The sequence below is a fragment of the Artibeus jamaicensis genome, unplaced genomic scaffold (genome assembly GCF_021234435.1).
Source record: "Artibeus jamaicensis isolate MK-2021 breed Jamaican fruit bat unplaced genomic scaffold, CSHL_Jam_final contig_1015, whole genome shotgun sequence".
Taxonomy (NCBI): domain Eukaryota; kingdom Metazoa; phylum Chordata; class Mammalia; order Chiroptera; family Phyllostomidae; genus Artibeus; species Artibeus jamaicensis.
The window spans coordinates 909516-931912 of NW_026521194.1; the positions used below are offsets into that span (position 1 = coordinate 909516).

The window sequence follows — 22397 nt, forward strand, 5'->3', positions numbered from 1 at the left end:
ATCTCAGTGGCTTCCAAGAGGTTATTTGTGCCGTGTCTAGTCCGATGATGGCTACTTACCCTTCAGGCGCTCACTCAGGTCTGGGGGGCCTTGCGTGATGTTCTGAGAGCGGTGTCTACTGGTGTCTTACATCTCTTCCACCGCATGTTCTTGGCCAGAATTTGGTCACTTAGTCCCTAGGAAAGGGTGAACATTCTCATAGTCTTCTCTCGCTATACTAGGTGCAAATGCCAATAACTGTTGGGACTGGGATTTGAACCCAGCTCCTCCTGTCTGTCTCCCAAGCCCATGTTCCTGACCATCTTACATTCTCTTGCTGTGTACGCAGCCACACTGTGCGCTGAGTACTTTCCTGGAACAAATATGTGACTCAAGCCTACATCCTTCAACTTTCTCACCTCAAACAGGTCTCTTTGTAAAAAAAGAGATTATTAGGCAGTTTATTTATCCAAAAAATGGGAGTGGTTGCTTAAAATAAGGAGTTTTGTACTATGTTTAATTCTGAATTCCCTGGAAAACATGTTTTTCCATAGGAAAACTACATTTCCATTGTGAATGGAACTATTGGCAAGTTAATTAACATTAACTAATTGACCTCTGAAGCTCCAGATATACCCATAAGAACTCACAAACAATGGGGAGGGTCTTTTCCTTATGAAAATGTATCCTGCTGTTCTCTGATTATTGCATGTTTGATCATGAGAAATTGCCTTGTTTGATGAATGAATGAATGAATTCAAACCAGGTTCTTGTCAGCAGAGAACAGAAATTTCCAGTAAAATCTTTTCACGGAAACGTAGTCTTGATACGCTCATTTCTCTCAAGGGGAGAATGTTTCTTGGTAAGTGAAAATATTATTTTCAGCCAAGAAGCTTTAGCTCCAAATTTGCTAATATTTTGCTGTTTTGCTTTAATTTCTACATCAAACGCCAGGACAGATAGAAGTTTCTGAGTCACGGGTAATCTCTGAATAAATATTGGATGGATTGGATGTGGAGTTGATTAAGTAACAAACTGTTATAGTTTTAATTTTTAATACAGTTTCTTAGAAAGCAGAAGACAATTTTTAAAATAGTGAAACATTGACTAATGTCATACACATGTACACACAATATAACATGAATAATAGAATATGGTCCGTGAAATTATATTTTGAGGAGGAAATTTTTATCGGATGTGGATGATTTTTTTTAACTCTCTTGCAATACTTGTCAACAATAACAATATCGCAAGAGCATCTAATGAGAGGAGGTCACTGGCTTTGTCAACTGGGTTTGTCTAAGTCATCAGCAGCCTCCTCTTTGCGTGGATGTAATGATAAGGGCTTCGTGAGCTTCGAGGTCTCTCTAAGAGACCACATACTCTGACGGGCAGAGTGACCGTATCTGGGGGTGGTCACGGTCGTTCCGCTTTCATGGGCCTAAAGGTTTTCCCAGGTGACACTGGCTGGCAGGGGTGAAGCTCACAGGCTGAGGGCAGGACGTGAGGGTGAGTGAACAGCCGATACAGACCGCTCTAAAGACAGGTTCAGTGGCAACGTTGAAATGAGGAACAGAATCAGAAAGGTCCCTTTATTTTATTTTATTTAAAAATTATAGCAAACTGTTTAGGAGTATAGGCTCTGAAGTCAAAGTGCCAGATGACAATCGCAAATCCCACGCAATGAACCCTCAAATATGAGTGATTTCCCACCACCACAAAAATCCTCCTTTCCGGTTCAGAACAAGCTTCCTGAGGATCCTCATGCTGGTTGCCTAACCCTACATGAGCCTAGGTTCCAGAGGCGGGAGACCGGGCACTGCCTGTCCTGGAGTGAGGACCCCTGCCCGTCCCACTTGACCACAGCCTCTGGAGCCAGCCATCTAAATCCTGCCTCCATCCCTCCATTTCCCAGCTGGGCTCCTTGGGCAACCTCTCTGCACCTGCTTCTTCTCTGCAAGGAGATGACAGCAACCCTCTCCATGGCTGGGCATGAGAATTCAATGACAACGTAAACTCGTGGTCTGTTCTGTGGACATGTATGTCCAGTACCGAGCCCTGGCATGTAGAAGATGCTTAATAAAGATTTGCTGAATGAATGATTAGAATGGGATGAAATTCTATATGCATTACACCAAAGGGGCTGGATCCCTGGCCTCCCCTCCGGCTGCCCTCTTCTCTGCGCCCTCCCTGCGGCCCAGGCGTGTGCTCTGCCCCCCACGTCCGGAGGCAGCAGGATCACAGTGGGTCACTCTCCCTCCTCCCCTCCCCATCTGTGCCCAGCCCCATGCCTCAGACATAGCAGGCACACAGTGAATAAGATGAAAGTTAGCTTCGTTGAAATCGGGATTTATTTTCAAAAAAGCCTTCGAATTTCAAGAATGTGATTTTTTCCTCAAAGGAGCTATTTCTTTTCCTGAAAAGAATAGCTGTGAGACACGTTCACAGCCATCACTGCCAAAATATTATCAGCACCATGCAAAGCGTCTTCCAACTTCAGAGCACCCCATTGTTCAACTAAGAGGTGATTTCAGCCTCTTTTTAAAAGCACGTCATTTCCGAGGCAAGGGGGGTGTAGTGAGTGTCCCTTCCCCCCCCAGCTTTACTCTTTTAAACACTGAGTGTTGCTTGGATGGTCCCAGGGTGCGTTTGGGTTGTGAGTTAGAAATGGGTCACCTCCTCCTGGAGACAACTCCTGAGTAGATTGGCCGAGAGTGCTCACACCCAGTGTCACTCTGCTGAAGAAGTGAGCACGTTAGCAGGTCAGGAACACGGTTTCTGAAAAGCAGTTGGGTCGCCGTTGCAGCACAGAAGGAAACCTCAGAACTCACGTCTGGACGTGGAGTGTGGGAGTCACGGTGACTCCGTGAGGCTGAAGGACTTGACCGAAGCCACACAGCTCTCAGAGAAATGGGAACTCTGGCCACTTCGCTCTCTGTCCATCTTTGGGTCAGATCGTATCTTTCCAACATAGTCAAGGTTGGGGCATTTCCCATCAGTGATGACCAGAGCGGAAGGTCGGAACATTGCTGATGGGCAAGGAATGTGCTGTTTGCAATGCGTTCACTACCATTTGGAAGAGGGAACAAAAGAAAAAGTGTAGTGTGTGTGTCCAGCTGGACTTTCAATCCAGCTTCTACTACGTACTGGTTACGTGACCTCGGGTGACCCACTCAGCCTTTTTTTCTTTGGGTTTTGTCATCTTTAAAATAAGGGGTTGTTGCAAAGATCATTAATTCATTAATCAGTTATTTATTGAATATCGGTTGTGCACCAGACATTTTCTAGGTGCTAAGAATGCAGCTGTGAAATAGCAAAGTCCTGGTGTGCATGGAGGTTGTGTTTTAATGAGGAAGGTGAATCACAGTGTGCACCTGGGTGGTCTGTAGTGTGTGTGTGTGCGTGTTTGCACACGTGTATACAGCATGTGCGTGTGTGTCACCAAGGGGAAAGGTCAGGTAGTGAGAGGTGCTGTGAACACAAATAGAACAGGGTGAAGAGACGGAGAGAAATGGAAGTAGGACTGTAGGTAGGACGACCAGGTAAGACCTCTCAGAAGGGGAAACACTTGTGTAGAGACTGGAATAAAATAAGCTCATGAACAATGTGAATCTCAGGGGCAGTAACATTCCAGGCAGAGGGAGTGGCACATGCAAAGGTCCTGGGGCATGAGCACGGTTAGAGTGTTTGCTGAGCCCAGTGCCTAAGAGAACCAGTGGTGAGACACAGTGCTGGGGAGGGAGCTGGACCAGGCTGTGGAGGAGGGACACCAATTGTACCCTGACAGTGGCAGGTAGCCACTGTAAGGTATAAGCTGGGGTGGACCATTGGCTTTCTCTCCTAAAAGGATCACTCTAGGAGCAGGTGACGAACTGCATGGGGAGGGCAGATTGGGATACAGTTAGGAGGCCATTTACGACCCAGGCAAGAGACGGTGATGGTTCGGGCGCTGGGCTGCTGGAGACGGCAGGAGGGCTTGTGTCTGGGTGTATTGGAAGGTGCTGCTGATCACACGTGCTGGCGGGCACAGTGCGAGTCACGAGGGGAGGCGGGGAGTTGTGGATGACTGCAAAGCTTTTTTTCTAAGTAACAGCTTAATTAAGATGCAGTCTCATATCACTGAAGTGTGCCCACTTCCATAGTTTTAAGTATATTTCCACAGAGTTGTGTAACTATCACAACCAATTTGAGAACATTTTCATCACCCCCCAAAGCAGCCCTCTCTCCCTAAGCTGTGAGCCCCTAATCCAGCCACCCCACCCCCATCCCCAGCCCTAGGCAACCATTGACCTACTTTCTGTCTCTGTACAGAGTTGCCTATTCTGGATATTTCATTTAAGTTGAATTATATGGTATGAGGCCGTTGGGACTGGTTTCTTTCCTTAGCATCGTGTTTTCAAGATGCATCCATGTCATAGCATGCATCAGTAATTTTTTTATGCCTGAGTAATATTTATTGCACTGGACACGCCGTGTTTTATTAACCCACGCATCTGCCTACGGGCTTTTTGGTTGTTCCCACCTGATGGTGGTTGCCAGTAGCGTGGCTGTGAACCTGGCCCTTGGCACGATCTCCCTTCTCTCCTTCTCCAGGATCTTATGCTCCCAACCTTTTCTGTCTTCCTCCCCCTTTCTCCCTATCTTGTCTACAAGGATTCAAAGGTCCCGTCCGAATACCAGCTCCTCAAACAAGCGACAGTGCAGTGAGTCCTTGCTGCTGCTTCTGTGTGTCCCCCTTCTCTTCCTCCTCTCCTCCCCTCCTCTTCATCACTGCCACACAGTGGTCTGTAGCCAGTTCCTACTTTTCTACCCTTACATGTCCTTTCTCTGTATATCATGAAACTGCTTCTCCAAGGTCAAGGCAGGGGGGTTCTCCTCCCTTATTCCTCATCCTGCCCACAGCTGTCATCTCGGCGGAAGCGTTTCTGGCCTGCCTCACAGAACGCTGCCCTGTGCTCCTTCTCCAGAGACCTCACTAGCCTCTCCCATCCTCCCTGTCCCCTTTCTCTCTGCAGAGCCTTGTCCCCGCCCCTCCCTCTTCAGCCGTCCTTTGGCAGCCGTCACTCACCCTGAGCTGTCACCTCTAAGTGGATGGCTTCCAGACCCTTCCTCCAGCCTGCGGCCAACTCAGCTCCAGCACCTTTATTGGACGTGGCGCTGATGCACCCTCCTCAGACTCAACCCCGGCCCTGTGCCCACCCCCCTGCACTCCCTGCTTCCAGCCCTGCTCTGGTTTGATGGGCTCTCCTTTCTGTCCTCATCCCTCACACTGGCAGCTCAGTCTCCACGATCGATTTTCTCAGCTTCATTTACGATGATCCCCCATCTGCCCCTGCACTTTGCTCCCTCTGCCATGTCCTGATTCAGTCATTGTCACCGCTGCCCGAGCGACCGTAAAGCCTGTCCCCTCTCCGCAGTGCCCGCGGCCTTGCTCCCCTGCAGCGCGGCATTGCAGCCCAGGACTGGGAGCGGGCGTCTGGGCCGTGGGTGCCACGCCTGCTGTTACTGCCCGTGTTCTGCGTGGCTGTGGGGAAATTGCTTCATCTCGCCGGGTCTCAGCTTTCTCTCTGTAAACTGTGATGGGGGACAGAGTTCCAAGCAGCACAATCTGGTGGCTGTTGTGAAGCCACAAGGGTACTTGGCTCACAGTAAGCACACAACAGATGTCAGCCAGCAGCGGGGCACCCTGCCCTGAGCTCTGCCCCTGCCCCCTCTGGCCAGAGGGTCGGCCTCAGTGCCTCCTGCGGTCTCCCTGTTGGGTGAGTCACGTCGGAGCACGAGGGACCTCAGAACGTCCTTTTCTCTTCGCCTCTGCCTGACCCCTCCACACACTCCCTGCCTCTGGGCTGGCCTTGCTGGCTCTCCCAGTCTTTTCAAACAAGTCTCATCACAGGGAAAGGAAAGACCCAGCAGGAGTGAAGAGTGTGGGGGTTTGGAGTCTGCGGTGCTGGGTCTCATTCCAGGCGGAGTCAATTATCGGCCGGACCTTGTTCTTCTGAGCCCGCGGTTCCTTATCTGTGAAATGGAATAACAGTATCGACCTTGTGGAAGTTAAAGAGAACCTGCACACACACACGAACATGTACGTGTACACATACACACATGTGCACGTGCTCACACCGATGCACACCTACACACATACCCACTGGCACAGAGTAGGTGATGTGCAGAGAGCACCTATTGGTGGCCTCTAGACGGAGGGGAAAGGTCAGAGTTTTATTCTCTTCATGCCCCCCCAAGGCTCACCATCCGACGTCCCAATTTTTGATGGCCTCCTTGGAGTTCCCTCATGTCGTCCAGACCAAAGCACCTGTTCCCAGGGGCAAGGAAGAGAGACTGCAGCCCTCCCTCAAACTGAAGTGAAGGAGGGTAGAACAGGACCAGTGCACGATGCACCTTCATCACGTCTGCACACTGTTCAGAAACCTTCAAAGACGCTGCCGCATCTGGTGACCCCAGCTGCTCAGCATGGGGACTTGAGGTGTGTCAGAGCCTCGCCCAGCCCAGCCTCCCCCCTGCCCCCAGCGCTCAGTCAGCCCAGCCTCATCCCTGCCATCCGAGTGTGCCCACTCGGTGCCATGTCCCCGCCTTGGCTCACATCATGCATTCATTTCACGGGAACGGGTCTTCTCTCCTCACCTGCCGGGGGCGCCCTCTGCAGGCAGGAACTGTTTCTAACCTTCCTTTAGATTTCCTGAATCTTCACTCATAAAACATTCTTTCTGAAAGACTGAACAAATGCCTTCTCTGTAGTTTGACTTATGATACAGACTTAGAATTCAACTGATAAACATTTCTAAGTCAATTCCTTAACTTGTCTTTCCCATGGCATAATTTCTTAATTAACTGTATATTTTCTTCTTTTTGATTTCAGTTTCTCAGGGGAATCCCCAGGACCCACTCAATGAAAAGAACTTTCTGAAATCTCTTCCCCTTTGTAATTGCCAGATTAGGAAAGGAAAGTGTCATAAGCAGTCTGGCCTATGTCAATATCACGGTCTCTCATTTGGCTTTAAGGGAAGTAGAATGAACGGGATTATTTAAAAAATAGCAATACATGGTGCTTATGTGGTCCCTAATGACTATGTAATGGGTACCTATGGTGTCCCTGGCTCTGTGCTAGGAGCTGGGGACAAAAGTCACCAACACCTGGTCTTATTTTAAAAATTTTTATTTATGGATTGATTTTTTTGAAAGAGAGAGAGAGAGAGAGAGACCAATTTGTTGTTCTACTTCTCTCTGCATTCATTGGTTGATTCTTCTCTGTGCCCTGACTGAGGATCAAACCTATGACCTTGGCTTTCAGGGCAACACTGTAACCAACTGAGCCACGGGCCAGGGCTCCCTACCCCTGCTCCTAGAGGACGGGGACGTAGACCTAAAAGCAGTGCACTGGACAGGGCCAGTGACCAAGCTTAGAGGTTCCCACTCCTGAAAAGAAAAGGTCGACAGTGCCGTCCCTCACGGCTTCCCCAGACGATATATTTGACTTTCATTCTTCGGTCATTTTCCTTTGTTATCTGCACTCTATGTGTAATTTTTCAGTGACTAAGGTTCTTATTTGCTATTAAAACCTGTTTGCTGCTAGTTTTCCAGACTAGTGGTACTCAGACGTTAGCATGTTCGTTGTGTCAGAGTCACCAGGAGGGTGTCTTAAAGCTCCAACTGCTGCCCCAGCCCCAAGTCTCTGATTCTCCAGGATCGGGCTGCCGCTGGCGAACTTGCATTTGTAGCAAGTTCCCAGGTGATGCTCCTGCTGCTGGTCCAGGGGGGACCACGCCCGGAGAACCACTGCCCTGAGTTGACCGTTACAAACCGAGGAGTCAAACAGTACTGGCGTACTGCTCGGCAGTGTTAAAGCCCATACATTATTCGTTCATTTGAAAACAGCGAGCCCTCTACAGTGGGCCAGCATGGGGTGAGCTCCGATGGACGCAAGGCTGCCCTTGATGGGAACCACTCCCTTCCTTGAAGTGGATCCCGTTCACTCATTACAACTGTCCTGGGCGGGAGCCAGGGACTGTCACCCCCCTTCACCCCTGAGGGAATCGAAGGTCAAAGTCGTGGTTTTGCTGTGCTCCCTCAGCTGATCATCCCATCAGCAGCCCGGGCCTCGCACTCCCCAAAGCACCATCCTCTCCACTGGGCCTTTTCCCTCTGGACCTGCTAGGTGCTGCTTTTTTTCTAATCTTGAGATCAATTTTCCTAATTGTGCTGAATGTCAACTTTCTCTCATGCTTTTCTCTCCCATATTCCCGTCTTATAATTTATTAATTGCCTTTCACAGATGGGCCTCCTGTAGCTCCTTTTCTCTGCCTTCGGTTTTTAAGTCACATTTGCATTTGTTCAGACGTGTTTGTTTTCCCCGCACTAGCGATCTTACTCGTTTTTTGCATTAAGTAAGACCTGCCTTCGCACTTTGGTATCGGGTGCCTCTGAGACTGAGCCTCTTAATGGCACACCGATCCCTGCTATTTATTTCTTACTTCGGTCACTATATTAGGCATCCGTCTCAGCTGCAGCAGTTGAGGCCCCAGCTCCACCTGCTCAGTTCCCCCCGAGGGCAAGGGCTGGGCTCCTGGGCTCTCCTGTGGCATCGGACTTTCAGGACAAACCCAGCAGCCTGGCCTCGCTGTGCAGGCCAGGCTATTAAAAACCCAGGAGTGATAAAAATAGCTCTCATCACAATTGTCACCTTAGAAGCTTTCAGGACAGCTCTCCAGAGAAACAATTCGATTCTTCCTCACAGAGTAAAAGCACCAGCAGAGGCTTATTTTTAGGTCAGTAGCAGAGTCGTGGAGAAAACATCATACACAAAAACACCTGTGTGGGGAAGGAGCATGTTTAGGAAAACAGTCGATCAATTGCCTTGTTTCTTTAATGATTTGACTCCTTTCACCCACTCCTCTGTTGCCTTGTGTCCTTTGCCACTGAACTCCAAAATCTTCATGGGAAGAGTCTGGGCAGTGTAGATGCTGACTTAGGGGTGCTGGTTTCAGGGGGCACAGGTTTTTGATTACATTGATGGCAATTGAAAGACGCCACCAGATGTAGTTTTCTCGAAGCCATTCTGACATTCACAGGGAACTCAGCTCTTTTTCTCTCTCCCTACACTAATAAATTTTAAATTGTATTTTATACTTAAACACAAGCTAGTATGGAACTAAATACTCTAAGTCTCCCTCAGACCAGATGTAATCTGGTAGCGTGACCACCGAGTGGATTTATAGCTCGATGCATTTCCTTAATGGTGCGTGGTCCTCTTCTGCCATCTGCCAGGCCACACTTACTGGCACCCAAACTTCGTTGTATCTAACGTCATTTCTCAGAGCCAGGTTGCTGAAAAGCACTAAGCCTCAGTTTAGAGCCTCCCGTTCATCTTTTATGTCCTTGAAGGACATCCTTATTATATATCCCAAGGCACAACTTTTCTTATGTCCTTTTTGTTGTGTAGGATGTTCTCCAAAGAAACAATAGACCTAACAAGGAGAGAGGATCTATCTTTGACCTAATCATTTTTCTTATTAATAGCACAATGATAAATTCCTCAGTAATGAACGTTTTTAGAGCAAATAATTTATTTTAAGGTCTTTAACTTCCTAGACATTGTAAATATTCCTAAATATTATGATATTTAAAGGTGTTCCGAAGGAGCTGTTTCCCTGCTTTGTAAAAGGACCATTTTTGTGCCCTGGCTTGTGTGGCTCAGTGGATTGAGCACCAGACTGCAAACTAAGAGGTCGGAAGTTCGATTCCCAGTCAGGGCACATGCCTGGGCTGTGGGCCAGGTCCCCAGTCGGGGGTGCATAAGAAGCAACTACACATTGATGTTTTCCTCTCTTTCTCCCTCCCTTCACCTCTCACTAAAAATAAATAAATAAAATCATTGGGGGCGGGGTTGGGGGGAACAATTTCTGTTTAAGGGAAGAGATTTGCTGGGACAAAACAAGTGTTTTTGTTTCGAAGGACCAAGGTCTCATGGACCTAAACCAGCATTCTTTACTCCCACGTAAGGGACATTTGGGGCTGGATTATTGTGTTGGTGGGGGCTGTCCTACAAATTGTAGGAAGTTTAGTGCCATCTCTGGCCCCTACCCACTAGATGCCAGTAGCACCGCCATTGGCATGACGATATATGTCTCTGGACATTGCCACATGGTCTGTAGGGAAAGAACCGCTGGTGGAGAATCACCGGCTGAGGAAATGGAACCTGGACAGAGCTGCTGCAGGAGAAAAGAATCCTGTTTCTGATCTGTCGATCTGCTGCGTTGCAGGCAGCTGTTGAAGGTGCTCGGTGCTGGATGGAGAGGCAAGGCTGGACGTGAAGGGTCGGGAAGGGGTCAGCACAGCCCTGCACTGCCCCTCCCCCAGCCTGGGGGGGGGCCCTTTAGCAGGCACGGGCTCCTTTGTTGTGTTAACCAGATTGGAAATGCAGACCTTAGAAGAGCACAAGGTGGTTTTAAACAGGATCTCGAACTGATATTTTTTATTTTGATAACTATGTATTTCAGTGTGCATTAGGAAGAAGAGTAGTTGGCAAACTTCACACATGCTGCTCTGTGTATTAGTGCTTAGGGAGAGGCTAAACGAACTTGGAAGGTATAGTGGATTTTAGGGCAAAAACTGGAAGCAAGTCGGTTCATTTCTTCAACAAATATTTGTGCCAGGAGATATTTCAGTGTTGAAGAGTCAGCAATGAACAAGATCAAGTCCTGATTCTTAGGTAGCTTATGTTCTTGAAAGGGAACCAATAAAGCAAATGGTTCAGGTCATGATAAGTAAGTGCCACGTGATGACCAGGAAGGGGACAGAGCATTGCTCTGCGGGGTCTTCCTCTCGGTCAGGAGGTGAAAGTGTGTGTGCACGCTGAGAGTACAGGTAAATGCGGATGAAGAATAAAGAGGGGCAGGAAGCCCAAGGTCTGAGCAGGCGGTTTCTGAGTGGAGCGCTGGCTCATGGGAGGGGGGCCTCCATGGAAGGGTGCTGAGTCAGAGGTGGGGGGCTAGGGGTGACGGTTTTGATGTCCCAGAGCGACTTTTATGCACAGGAAGGAGTGATCTCAGATTATCTTTTGTGTTTGTTCTCTTGCAAGGATTCAACTTATAAATTACAATGATTCTCAAGCTTTGCCGAATATCCCAATATGCGCTGACTTAGCCTTGTCTTTCAACTTAAGTTCATCAATCAAAAATCAATTCCCGAACATTTTAATTGGGAGAATAAGTCTGATTCTCTCCGAACACACACAACATGCCCATCACATACTCCCTTTCCTGTCCCCTGGGTTGAAGCGATCCCTGTTTCTCTACCACAGCTTCTCCCGGGTCATCTAGGCGTCTGCCACCGCTTTGGCAGGGTCGGGGAAGATTACTCATGAGCACGGTGGTTACTTTATTTCCCAGAGAAAAGACTAACTTTCAGCAGGATGGAAGAAAGAACCCAGACAAAGCTTTGATGGTCTTTTTTTATTTTTCATTTAAATTTCTACCAATCACTCAGAGTTGGCTATGACGTTAAATAAAAAAATAACAGACACAGGAGGGATGATTTAGGTAAGCCTCAGTCTCCAGTTCAGGGTAGTACATAAAAATCAATGTCAGTGATTTGTCTGACAGCTGCAGCTGAGACACTGCTCGCTGAGGGCCCAGGGAATGACTCACTGGTGTTTCACAGCCCTTCAACCAGCCTCAAGACATTCGGGGGTCCTTGCCTCCTACCTCTCTTCTGCTAGAGCTCGCCTCGTGGGGCTGCTTGGGGAGTAATGCAGTCAACCATAGTTCTCCTGGAGATTCTAACTAGCAACTCCCTCGAGGGCCACCAAATACCCGGCCTGCTGTGGACAAGCGTCAGGTCCTGGAGTACAGCACAGCGGACTCACAGGCTGGTTATTGCCACTCGCTAATCAACTGTCCACCTGCTGCTAAGGATGCTCAGTAACCCTGCAGTCCCAGAACGCCAGCCTTCCCCTGTCTCCATCCTTCCTCTACTCCTCCATCTCCCGCTACGCTGAATGCATAGATGATACACACGTTCATACTTTACAGGTCTAGCCAACTACATATTTTTATTTGTAGTTCTGGGTTTTCCATATTCTAAAAATCTTTAAAGCCCAGGAAAGAAAGCAATGATACAGTGGCTGAGCCTTGACCAGGGCTCCTCATTGAAGGGGACGACTGGCCTCTGATGAGGCAATGCTATCATTTTGGGCCATCTCAGGCAGTGCCTGGCTTTAGCATCTCCACCACCGAGTGCCAGTGGGACCTGGAGCCATTGTGACAATTCCAAACAGCCCACATGTTGCAAATGTGGATTAGCTTCTTCATGGAAATGCTACTAAACTTACATACAGCATCAGAGCGTTTTAATGGTGTTAATGGATGGCACTGGAAAGCATTATGTGAAGCGAGATAAGCCAGGTGGTGAAAGACAAATACAATATGATCTCACCTTTAACAGGAAGCTAAACAACAAAACAAACAAATAGGCAAAATATAACCAAAGACACTGAAGTAGAGAACAGGCTGACAGGGACCAGAGGGGAGAAGGGAGGGAATTTCAGGGGAGAAGGGGAAGGGTTTACAGGAACAAGTATAAAGGATGCGTGGACAAAAAGTAAGGGGGGTGGAAATGGGAGGAAGGTGGGGAGCACTGGGGGGATGGGCTGGGATGGGAGTAAAAGACAGAAAACTGTACTTGAACAACAATTAAAATAAAATAAAAAAATTTAAGTTTTTTAAATGTATTCAGTCTAATGTATTCCAGTCTATTTGAGATAGAACAAGTTAAATTCATAAGAAAATTTGCATACTATCAGACAACTGTGGTTCTTAAAAAGAAATTGTTATTAATAAATATAGATTAAAGTGCTTACGTTTGTAAATGAGACAACCATTCATTAAGAATGCCATTAAAACTGATCTTTTAAAAATCTGCTTTCACGAAGGATACATAGTGACATGTTTATAAGGGAAGTGGAGTTTTCTTGAAGACACCCCACAGGTTAAAATGACAGCTGGAGGAGACTGGGTGAAATTGAACAGCAGTCGTTGAAGCCAGGCAGTGGGTATATGATGCTTACAGACAAGCTTCTCTAATTTAAGTATGTTTACAGTTCCCCAGTAAGAAGTTTAAAGAAAGCGTTGGTTAGCATTTTTTCTAATGAACTTCAGTTCATGGAATCCTGCATCCTTCTCATCGTCCTCCTGCTGGCAGGCACGCACGCCTCTTACAGGCGAGACGGAAGGGGCTCCTCGCTGTTCTTCGGGGTGTGTGTGATTCTGTGGTCACAGTTCAAAGGTTTCATAGTGACAGGATTCATGATGTTTTGTACTTTAAACCACACTGCATCTAAGAAGCTTTCATTGGTGATGGGTTGTCTTTTTCATGAATGTCCTTTTCTAGCCATATTGTAGAACCTTTGAAGGCAGGATTTAAAATAGTAAATACTCTTCGCTTCCCCAGCCCCAGCTTAACCACACATAGACTTGGATTGTGGGTGAATATTTATGGTGTTTATATCTATCTCTGTGCTTACCTATATCCACACATTTTCTTATGCCATTTTCTGTTACTTTTTCTTCATGGTAAATACATGCTTGTTAATGATGCAATGCAGACTGCCTTAGGCATAATGTGATGTATAAGGATTTAGGCTCAGGAGTTTGACTCTGTGTATGATTTTGTGCAAATTACTTAGCCTTTCTAATCCTCAGTTTCCTCATCTGTAAAATGGGTGAGATTACAATAGTACTGACCTCATATAGGTTTGCAGTGAGGATGAATTAATGTGTGGAAAAATATGTAAATGCTCTATTATAAGTATTAGCTGTTATTTTTAGCCAAAATGTATTTGTCATATTTTTCTTAAAAGTAGTTCAATCTCCTTCTTCCTGAATGTGAGGCAGGGAACTGAGGCTCAGGCAAATCACCCCTCTTGCAGTATCACTGATATATTTTTGCACATCTCAGATTCAAGTGCTAATGACAGTCTTTCAGACTAATAATTCAGAAAGACGAGTGTTTATATATATCCCAGAAAGATGGAAAATATTACAGTATGATTATAATTATGTAGAAAATAACTTGTGCATAACAATTTGTGTTAGGGATTAATACTCCAAAGTATTAATAGTTCTGTCACTCAAATAACAGAACTAAAGGCAACTTTCTTTTCTTTCTGTTTTACATCTTGTGTTTTCCAAAGTGTTTTCATAACTATTTCCTACTTTAGAATGAAAGATATACTAGAATGTTTTTTTCAAACTTGTCTCTTTGGAGAGCTGTATTTTAAAAGTTAACAAAAAATTGGGATTTTTAAAGCTTTTTGGCTGCACAGGTATTCCAACAGGTGTAAGTTCTCACTTCCTCACCTCACATGTGTTATATGACAATTCAATAAAATCAGCACTGAGGGCTCACTTCACAGAGCAGTTACTGAGTTGGATTTGCCATTCAAATAAGAATTAGTCCTAACATATTAATATACTTGACATTATATGTCTCAGTCTCTTTCTTTTTAAAACGAGGGGATAGGGTATGGAATGAATCTAGTGAGTTTCTTCTGGCTTTACATTATTGTAAATTTAAAAAGTTTAATAACTAGAAATTTTTCTAATGCCATTTTTATAGCTATTGGGATGCCCCAGGAAAGGTGCCTGTCGTCTCAGATGAGCAGAGCGCTGCAGATTCTGTTTAGCCCGGGGTCAGAAGGACGCTCTCAAACAGGGACGGTGGCATCGGTCTCGGCTTCTGAAGTTTCTGGCTAGAATTTCAAAATAAAATGCAGATCTAATGCTGAAGAATAGTCTGGCTTTGCAGTAAAGGTTCTTGCAAAGTAAATTATTTTTGACCTACCATTCTAAATTGCCGTGATTGTTTCTTGTTGCAAAACCAAGTTAAACCCAGGGGTTGGTGGCAGGGGGGAGCTCAGGGCCTCGGCCTTCGGTGGGTGGGTCCCGGTCGACTCCGGCACCTCATGGGATGATTCGTGGTCATTTGGGCATGACGTATTTTACGAGATGTCTTTCTTGTTTCCTTCAGGTTATACTGGAGAGCTTTGCCAGTCCAAGATCGATTACTGTGTCCTAGACCCGTGCAGAAACGGGGCGACATGCATTTCTAGTCTCAGCGGCTTCACCTGCCAGTGTCCGGAAGGTAAACATTACGGCCCCAGGAGGGAATAGCTGTTGTTTTCCAATGTAAACTGATTTGATCAGCTTTGTACTTCTCATTTCTGAAAAACACTACACCAGAGAACTTCCTATTTTATTGCATTTATGAAACAAAGTATAAGATTTTGTTTTAGCTCTGTGATAGAGTGGCTTTAAAATTACGTTTGAATATTAGGAATAGTCTAGGAATGTCTGTGATTTTTATTTAGACATTGAAAACCAATAACTATAATAAAATAGGATTTGTTTCGCATGGTGAAGTGCACTTGTTAAGATTCCTATTTTGTTAAATTATTTGGTTTTTGATACTACATCACATAAAAAATTCTCAGCATAAAGTCTACCTGCTTTTGTTTTTAAATCACCTTTAAGACATCTCAGAAATTCCAAGTCACCTTGAAAGCCACGTCTTAAAAGCTGTGACTGAAAAAATTTGGTTTTATGAGAGTTTATCTGAGCCAAACTGACGACAATGGCTGGGAAGCCAGATCTGAAATGCTCCCTCCTCAGAGCTACTTGTGTTTGTAAAAATCGTTTTACATCAGAGAAGTGTCCCCTGCAGAAGCAGGCAGATAATCACAGCTCTGGAGCTGGCGTTCAAGGAATGATTTTCTACTTTGAGGACATTTTCTTTCTATTTCTGCTTGGAGGGATGTTATGGAGGAATTGCTTTAAACCTTTGATGTTGCAAGAATAACATGATATTAGGGGTATTTTTTTCCCTTAAAGCCAGCATGTAAGCTCCTGACCCACAGAAGTGACATTGACAACTGCAGAGTAGAATGACATCCTCTGCGGAGAAGAAATGTAGGGTTTGAGGGAGGAAGGAAACATCTCTGTACACAAAATTACCCTGAGCTGCCCCTGGCTGAGAGGCTGGAGGAAGGGCAGTGGTCCAGGATGAGCGTTGATGAAAGGCTACCTACGATAGGCAGTGTCCCATACTCCTTGATATCTTAAAGACCTGAGCATCATCTAAAGACATGAATCCTGTCTCCTGGCTCCTGCTCACCTGGGGTGGGAGCACAGGGGCTGGGTGGCTGTGGCCAGCCTCCCCGCCTTCCTCTCTAGCTGGGTGTGCTTGTGATGAGTGTGGTCCCCATGGGGATGGAGTGCAACGTGGTGGACGAGCTCCACTCCTCACCCTGCACTGGAGTCTCTGAAACAATAGGAACATTTGGAAATATTACGGTCATCACTTTTCTATAGAACACTTCTGAGTTTTTCCCAGCTTTGCCTCACCCTGGGTTAGACAGTTGTCACTGAAGTCTGGTTGTAGGCTGTGCCCATAGTTGAGGGTGGGCTTCGGGGTCACCAGCGAATTGACTGCTGGCAAGTTGTTAATTCCTCCCTCATACCCAGTTCTTCCTGTTTTCAGTAAGTAAGTGAGTGGGAGGTGGTGGTCCTGCCTCCTTCACAGGGCCATTCGGGGACCACGTGGGATTTTTGTGGAAGGTTTGAAAACAACAGTGTGCTCTGTTATTATTGCTTTGATTGCTACCACAAAGGAGCTGCTCAATAACTATTAGCTGCTTTGTCATGACTATTTTTCTAATAATTGTTACTGTCAAACCATGGGTGAATTTTAATGGGGATTTGAGAGTTTCATTGAGGAACAGTGTAGATTGGAGAGAGACCAGAGTGGGGATGAGGAGAAAAGGTGGGGGCTCTCACCGAGGTCCAGAAAAGAGATGTTGAAGGGTAGGATTTGGGGAGAGAAGCTGGTAGATTTGGGACAACATGGGTGGTTAAATGGGGTGGGGTTGGGAGATGTATGGTACAGGGAGGGCAAAGCAAGGTGAGGTGGCTAGCCTGTGGCTTTTGCCACTTTTTTGTTGGTTGTGCCATTCATGGAGAGAAAGATGGGGAGAAGTGTTCTGTTTTGGGGCATGTTGAGTCTGAGGAGCCCGCGTGACATTCAAGTGGAGAAGTCCTCCGGGCGGTTGCTGTGAGTCTGGGCCAAGGCTAAACACAGGGACGTGAGTCTATAGCTTGTACTTTAAACTTGGGTGGCTCTGGCTTCGTCTGGGGACCTTATCTTATGGCTTCACACTGCCTAGAGAAAGCCTGCAGAACACACGATGATCTAGAACTGAGCGAGAGAAGACACGTCCAGCAGCGTCCATGGGAAGACTTCCTCCCAAGGTTTCCCTCCACTGAAGACTGACCAGGGAAAGGGAGGCTTACTCTCATGCTGAGGGGTTCACTGCAATATTTTTGAAGGCTCTTAGCAGGATCACATAACTGGTGACTATTCTTTAACTTTATTTTTACTGTTGACACTACTACAGATGTCCCCATTTCCCCGCCTTTGCCCACCTCTATTCAGCCCCTCCCCCTTCTCACTGTCGTCTGTGTGTATGGGTTACAAATATATGTTCTTTGGCTTATCTCTTGGTGACTAGCATTTTTTAAAGGTTTTATTTATTTATTTTTAGAGAGGGGAAGGGAGGGAGCAAAACATCCGTGTGTGGTTGCCTGTCGTGCGCCCCCTACAGGGCACCTGGCCCACAACCCAGGCATGTGCCCTACCTGGGAACTGAAGCGGTGACCTTTTGCATCTTGGTTTGCAGGACGACGCCCATCCCCCTGAGCCACACCAGTGAGGGCATGACTAGTATTTTGGAAGCAGCCCCTTCCACTGCCCTGTTCATAGGGAGGTTGTCTATTTATAGAGCACTTTGCAGTTTGTCTGTGCACAGTGCCAGTGTCTCCAAGATCCTTCCTGTGTCGGCCACACTGTGAAAACACATTTGAAAGGTGTCTCAGGTCCACTAAATGTTCTGGAGTTCCAGCCAGTGCTTGGCCTTTGCTGCCTGTCTTCCTTCCTTCCTTCCTTCCTTCCTTCCTTCCTTCCTTCCTTCCTTCCTTCCTTCCTTCCTTCCTTCCTTCTTTCTTTCTTTCTTTCTTATATTTTCCTAAGGGATGAACATTTTGACATGTGTTCTTTATATGTAATATATTTGCATATATAGGTTTTCTGCAAAATACTCTTTAAGTAAATTACAGGTATTATGACACTTCATCCCAAAATAAGTTACTTTGTGTTTTCTGAGAATAAGGACATTATCATGCCGCAGGAAATTATTATTACATATTTCCTAGGATTATTTATCTCTGCCCCCTTTTCATCTTCTCCTATACTTGTTCGGGTTGATTGTCCGTCCTAGTTCCCTGTGTTATCCTTTGAGGCCAGAGAATGAATTTTGTTCCTCTTCTGCCTCTCACCTGCCCCTCACACCCTACCCATGGAGCTTGTAGCTCCATATTGTATATTCATAGGAGGTTCATAAATATTTATTGAATAAACTAATTATAAAAGTCAACAGATAATTCTCCCTGTGTCTGCCAATTTCTCTGATCCTACCGATAACCCTGTGATGCAGATATTGTTAATGTTTCCATTGAACACATTGAGAAGCTGAGGCACATGAGTCACGTAGCTAGAAATTTAAACCCAGGTAACTTGGCACTAACATTTTTAACCATTGTGCAATGCCATCTCTGGATATATTCTTTAAAATTAAGGTATTCTATTTTGTGTACTTTTAAAAGATTATCTTTGTAGTCATAGTCATGAGTAAAACAAATGCCAAGTTTGTTAGGTTCTAAAACTTTTCAAGTCTGGGAAAAGTTAGAATGGATTTTTTCTTTTTCTTTTTCTTTGGTAAGTGTAGTGAAATCCTTTACAGCCATTCCTCCCAGTCCAGAAAGCGGGTAGAACTGGGTTTTCCCTCTGAATGGCGCTTTCAATGCTATGTGCCATATCCTGCCCCTTTCCATCCTTCTCATGTTCATCCTCTTTCCTTCAAGGACCCTGAAACACAGCCTTAGAGGCTGAATTCCTTCCCCAGTACCTGCCTCTTTGACTCTTGTGTGTGTGTTTGTTTTAACCTCTTCCAAAAGGTCAATGTCAGGCAGGCCCCAGAGACAGCTTATACAGACAGTGACAATCATTTCCTCCCTCCATCTGGGAGGTGTCTGTTCTTCTCCACTTTCATTTTTATCCTTTCTCAAAGGCTTCCATCTTTTCTTTGAATTTCTACTTCACTTTCACTAGGTCCATATGTGAATGTGTGTTTGCCTATTGCACACCCCGCACTGGGGGCCTGGCCCACAACCCAGGCATGTGCCCTCTGGGAATCGAACCTGTGACCCTTTGGTTCACAGCCCGAAGCTCAATCCATTGAGCCACACCAGCCCGGGCCTGGGTCCATATCTGAAAAGCACATTTTCAGATTGTGGGTACAGTGGGGGTGATAAATGAAAATAAAAGTGTCACGAGTGTTTTCTTGTATTTGCCTTACTGAATGACAACAACAAAAAATAATTAAAAGCTGGTTTTATTGCCTCAGTACTTACTCTTTGCCTTGATATTGTCTTTGTCTTTGATTTAGAACTTTGAGATCCTTTAATTTTTAATTAAATGCATTTTAATTCTGAAGATATTTAATATATATATACTTACCATACTGCCTACTTTATTTATACATATGAATATATTTAAATATGTATATAAATAAAATCGAAATATTACTGTCTAGCCATCATCTTTGCTTCAACATCTTAATTTTTATTCCCCTGGCCCCACCTGGGAACTTGGAGTAGAATACCATATATAAGTTAACAAGGAACACAAAGAAATCAATAGGGATTAAAACATTTGTCATTTCTGCACACGTGACTCTTCTCATCACACAGGGCATGTCTCACTCCAACCACCCTCCTGAAATCCACCTGCTGCAGAAGGCAGGTGGGGTAATCAAAGACCAAAGTGAGAGTAGGAAGCTTCCTGTGATTTTCTCCAGTGTGTTTCAACTGCATGAATGCAAAGACATTTTCCCGTGCTAACCTCCTGATGGGAGAATAGATACATAGACTTTGTATTAACTGCTCTTGCACGACAGTGAGGAAGACTAGTACTGCTCTCTGGGAGGGACTCATTTCTGTCAGTCGTGGCACTGTTAGAATGTCACATTGCATTTTACTACCAGACAGTGCAGATCTCTTGTAACTCGGAAACCCCAGTGACAAATGTGGAGAGTTAGTGTCCTTCTCTGGCCCGGACGTCAGAAGGCCTGATTCTGGTTCTGCTGATGCAGCGGTTGAGTGGAGTGGTTACAAATGCGGGTCTTTAGGTCACACTCTGGGTTTGGAGTCTGGGCGGACCTGACCTTGTCCAGCTCTTTGCTTCTCTGAGGCTCATTTTCCTCGTTTAGAAGACAGGAATGGTACTGGTACACCCTCTGCAAGTCGGTGTGGAGGACAGGGCTTGGTCCTGTGGCAGATAGTAAGTGCTGGATAAGTGTTAGTGCTGCTGCTGCTGCTGCTGATGATGGTGATGGAGAATTAGTCATATCACCTTCGGTGAGTCATACAATTTTCTCTCTTCCAGCCCATTGTTTCCTTGTAAATTGATGAGAATTGACTGTGACTTTTAAGGAACCCCATTCTTAAAAGTCTTTGATTCAGATATTTTGGTTTAAGAGCCCCTTGCTGAGCCAATAAATCCATCTTGTTTATTCAAGTAATGTTTACAGAGAAAAGTTTCAAAACCTCTAAGCAACTCCAGGGAAGGCCTCTGTCTAAAACTTAATGTTGAGCTAAAGGCCCCAAGGGTTCAGTCCTGTTGCAACCTGCTCCAAAGTTTTATCCAACCTGTTTTTTTTTTTCCTACATTTTATACCCTTGAGTAATTTAGCCACATAAATCCTTTTGTTCAACTCAAATGTCAGTGGAAATGCTTTTCATTGTAAAGGGATTTACAGGCAATGGTCACACATGTCATAGAAATGATCTCTGAGATTGATGTGTATTGTTCAGGAACTGGGTGTGTCACCCTGTGAAGATTAGGAGCTATCCGGTTCCAGGGTCTGTTGGTTTTCTCTAGTATCCTGATGTGAACGATTTTGGTGCAAGCTCTCTCCTGGGACCATATAAAACTGCACGCATTTATGTAAGAAGCAAGCAGCATGTCCTCATAAAGTTACCACGCCCGAGTAAAATACTGCTCTTATTCTTTCAACATTTGGCATCGCCCCTAAAGCACCACTTCATTCAGAAATTGTAGCAGCTGAGAACCTTGCAGTTCCCAGTGCTCTATGGTTTCACCTTTGGAAAGAAAGCAGGGTATTAAGACTTATCAAGTGTGTACAAAATTTTATTTCTATGTTTGGTACGTGCTGATTAATTTTCGATTTACAGCTCAGTCCATATTTCTTTTTTGTTCTTTCCCCTCTTCTTTTTCCATAGCACAGTTTCTCTGAGGTGGTTTAAATAAAAATACTGCGAGGAATTTTGTCTGCCTGTATCTCCCGTTAGCAGCGGGGACCGGCTGCCCCCCTGTGTACTGAGTGGCCGGGTCTCAACCCCCACCTGAGCTCTTTCTTCCCTTTGGGACCCAGGCCGATGCCCAGTTCTGTGCTGCAGGTGTACACTGCTTGATGAACGAAGCCATAAATGATTATATTTTAGTGCTTTTGTTTTTAAAAAGAGGTAGAATATAACTAACAGGTCATGTCCAGATCTGCGCAAGCAAATTGTCTAGCATTTGTAAAATGTTTTAGCTTTAAAAATTTATGGGCAAGGTGGAGGCAAAAGTGGGTTTACAGTTGTGGGCATATGAAAGAGTTTATTCTTGTATTATTACTTATTAATCATAATTGTTGTGTTATTTTTTCATACAAACAACTGTAAGCCTACTTGTGCCCCACCCTGTGTATGTCTAGCATTTTAACTGTTGTTTCTCTTGTGGTTGGTACCAATCACAACAGTGTCAGCAGGAACAATAACAGTCGTTTTGCTACTTGTTGAGTGTCTGCTATGGGTTAAGCGCTGTATTTGGTATGTAAATTTACTATTCAACCTAACAGCTTGGGTCAAATAGACTTCTGCTTGAGTTTTTGGGTTTTTTGTTTGTTTGTTTATTTTTGCTAGCAGTTGTACCCATTATCAAGTTTACTTTTTTATTGTATTTTTTCCATTACCATTTAGTTCCCTTATATCCCCTCCACCCCCACCCCGCAATCCCTACACTGTTGCCTGTGTCCATGAGTCCTTTTTCCTTTTGTTCAATCCTCCCATCTCCTACTCCCACCCCCCTTTGTGGCCATCCTGCTCTTTATCTGTGAGTCTGTCTCTATTTTGCTTGCTAGTTCAGTTTGTTCATTAGACTCCACCTATGAGTAAAAATTACATAGTACTTGTATTTCTCTCTCAAACTGGGTTATTTCATTTAGCACAATGGAC

At 45.4% G+C, this 22397-nt stretch overlaps 1 protein-coding gene across 1 annotated transcript in view; it reads left to right on the top strand.

Annotated features, from left to right (window-relative positions):
* The window catches only part of DNER (delta/notch like EGF repeat containing), a 254654-nt gene that overhangs the window by 162571 nt on the left and 69686 nt on the right, over positions 1-22397 (top strand). Inside the window, exon 7 of the mRNA XM_053656593.1 lies at positions 15019-15132. Coding sequence (XP_053512568.1) covers positions 15019-15132 — 114 coding nt within the window. The remainder of the gene's footprint in view (positions 1-15018; positions 15133-22397) is intronic.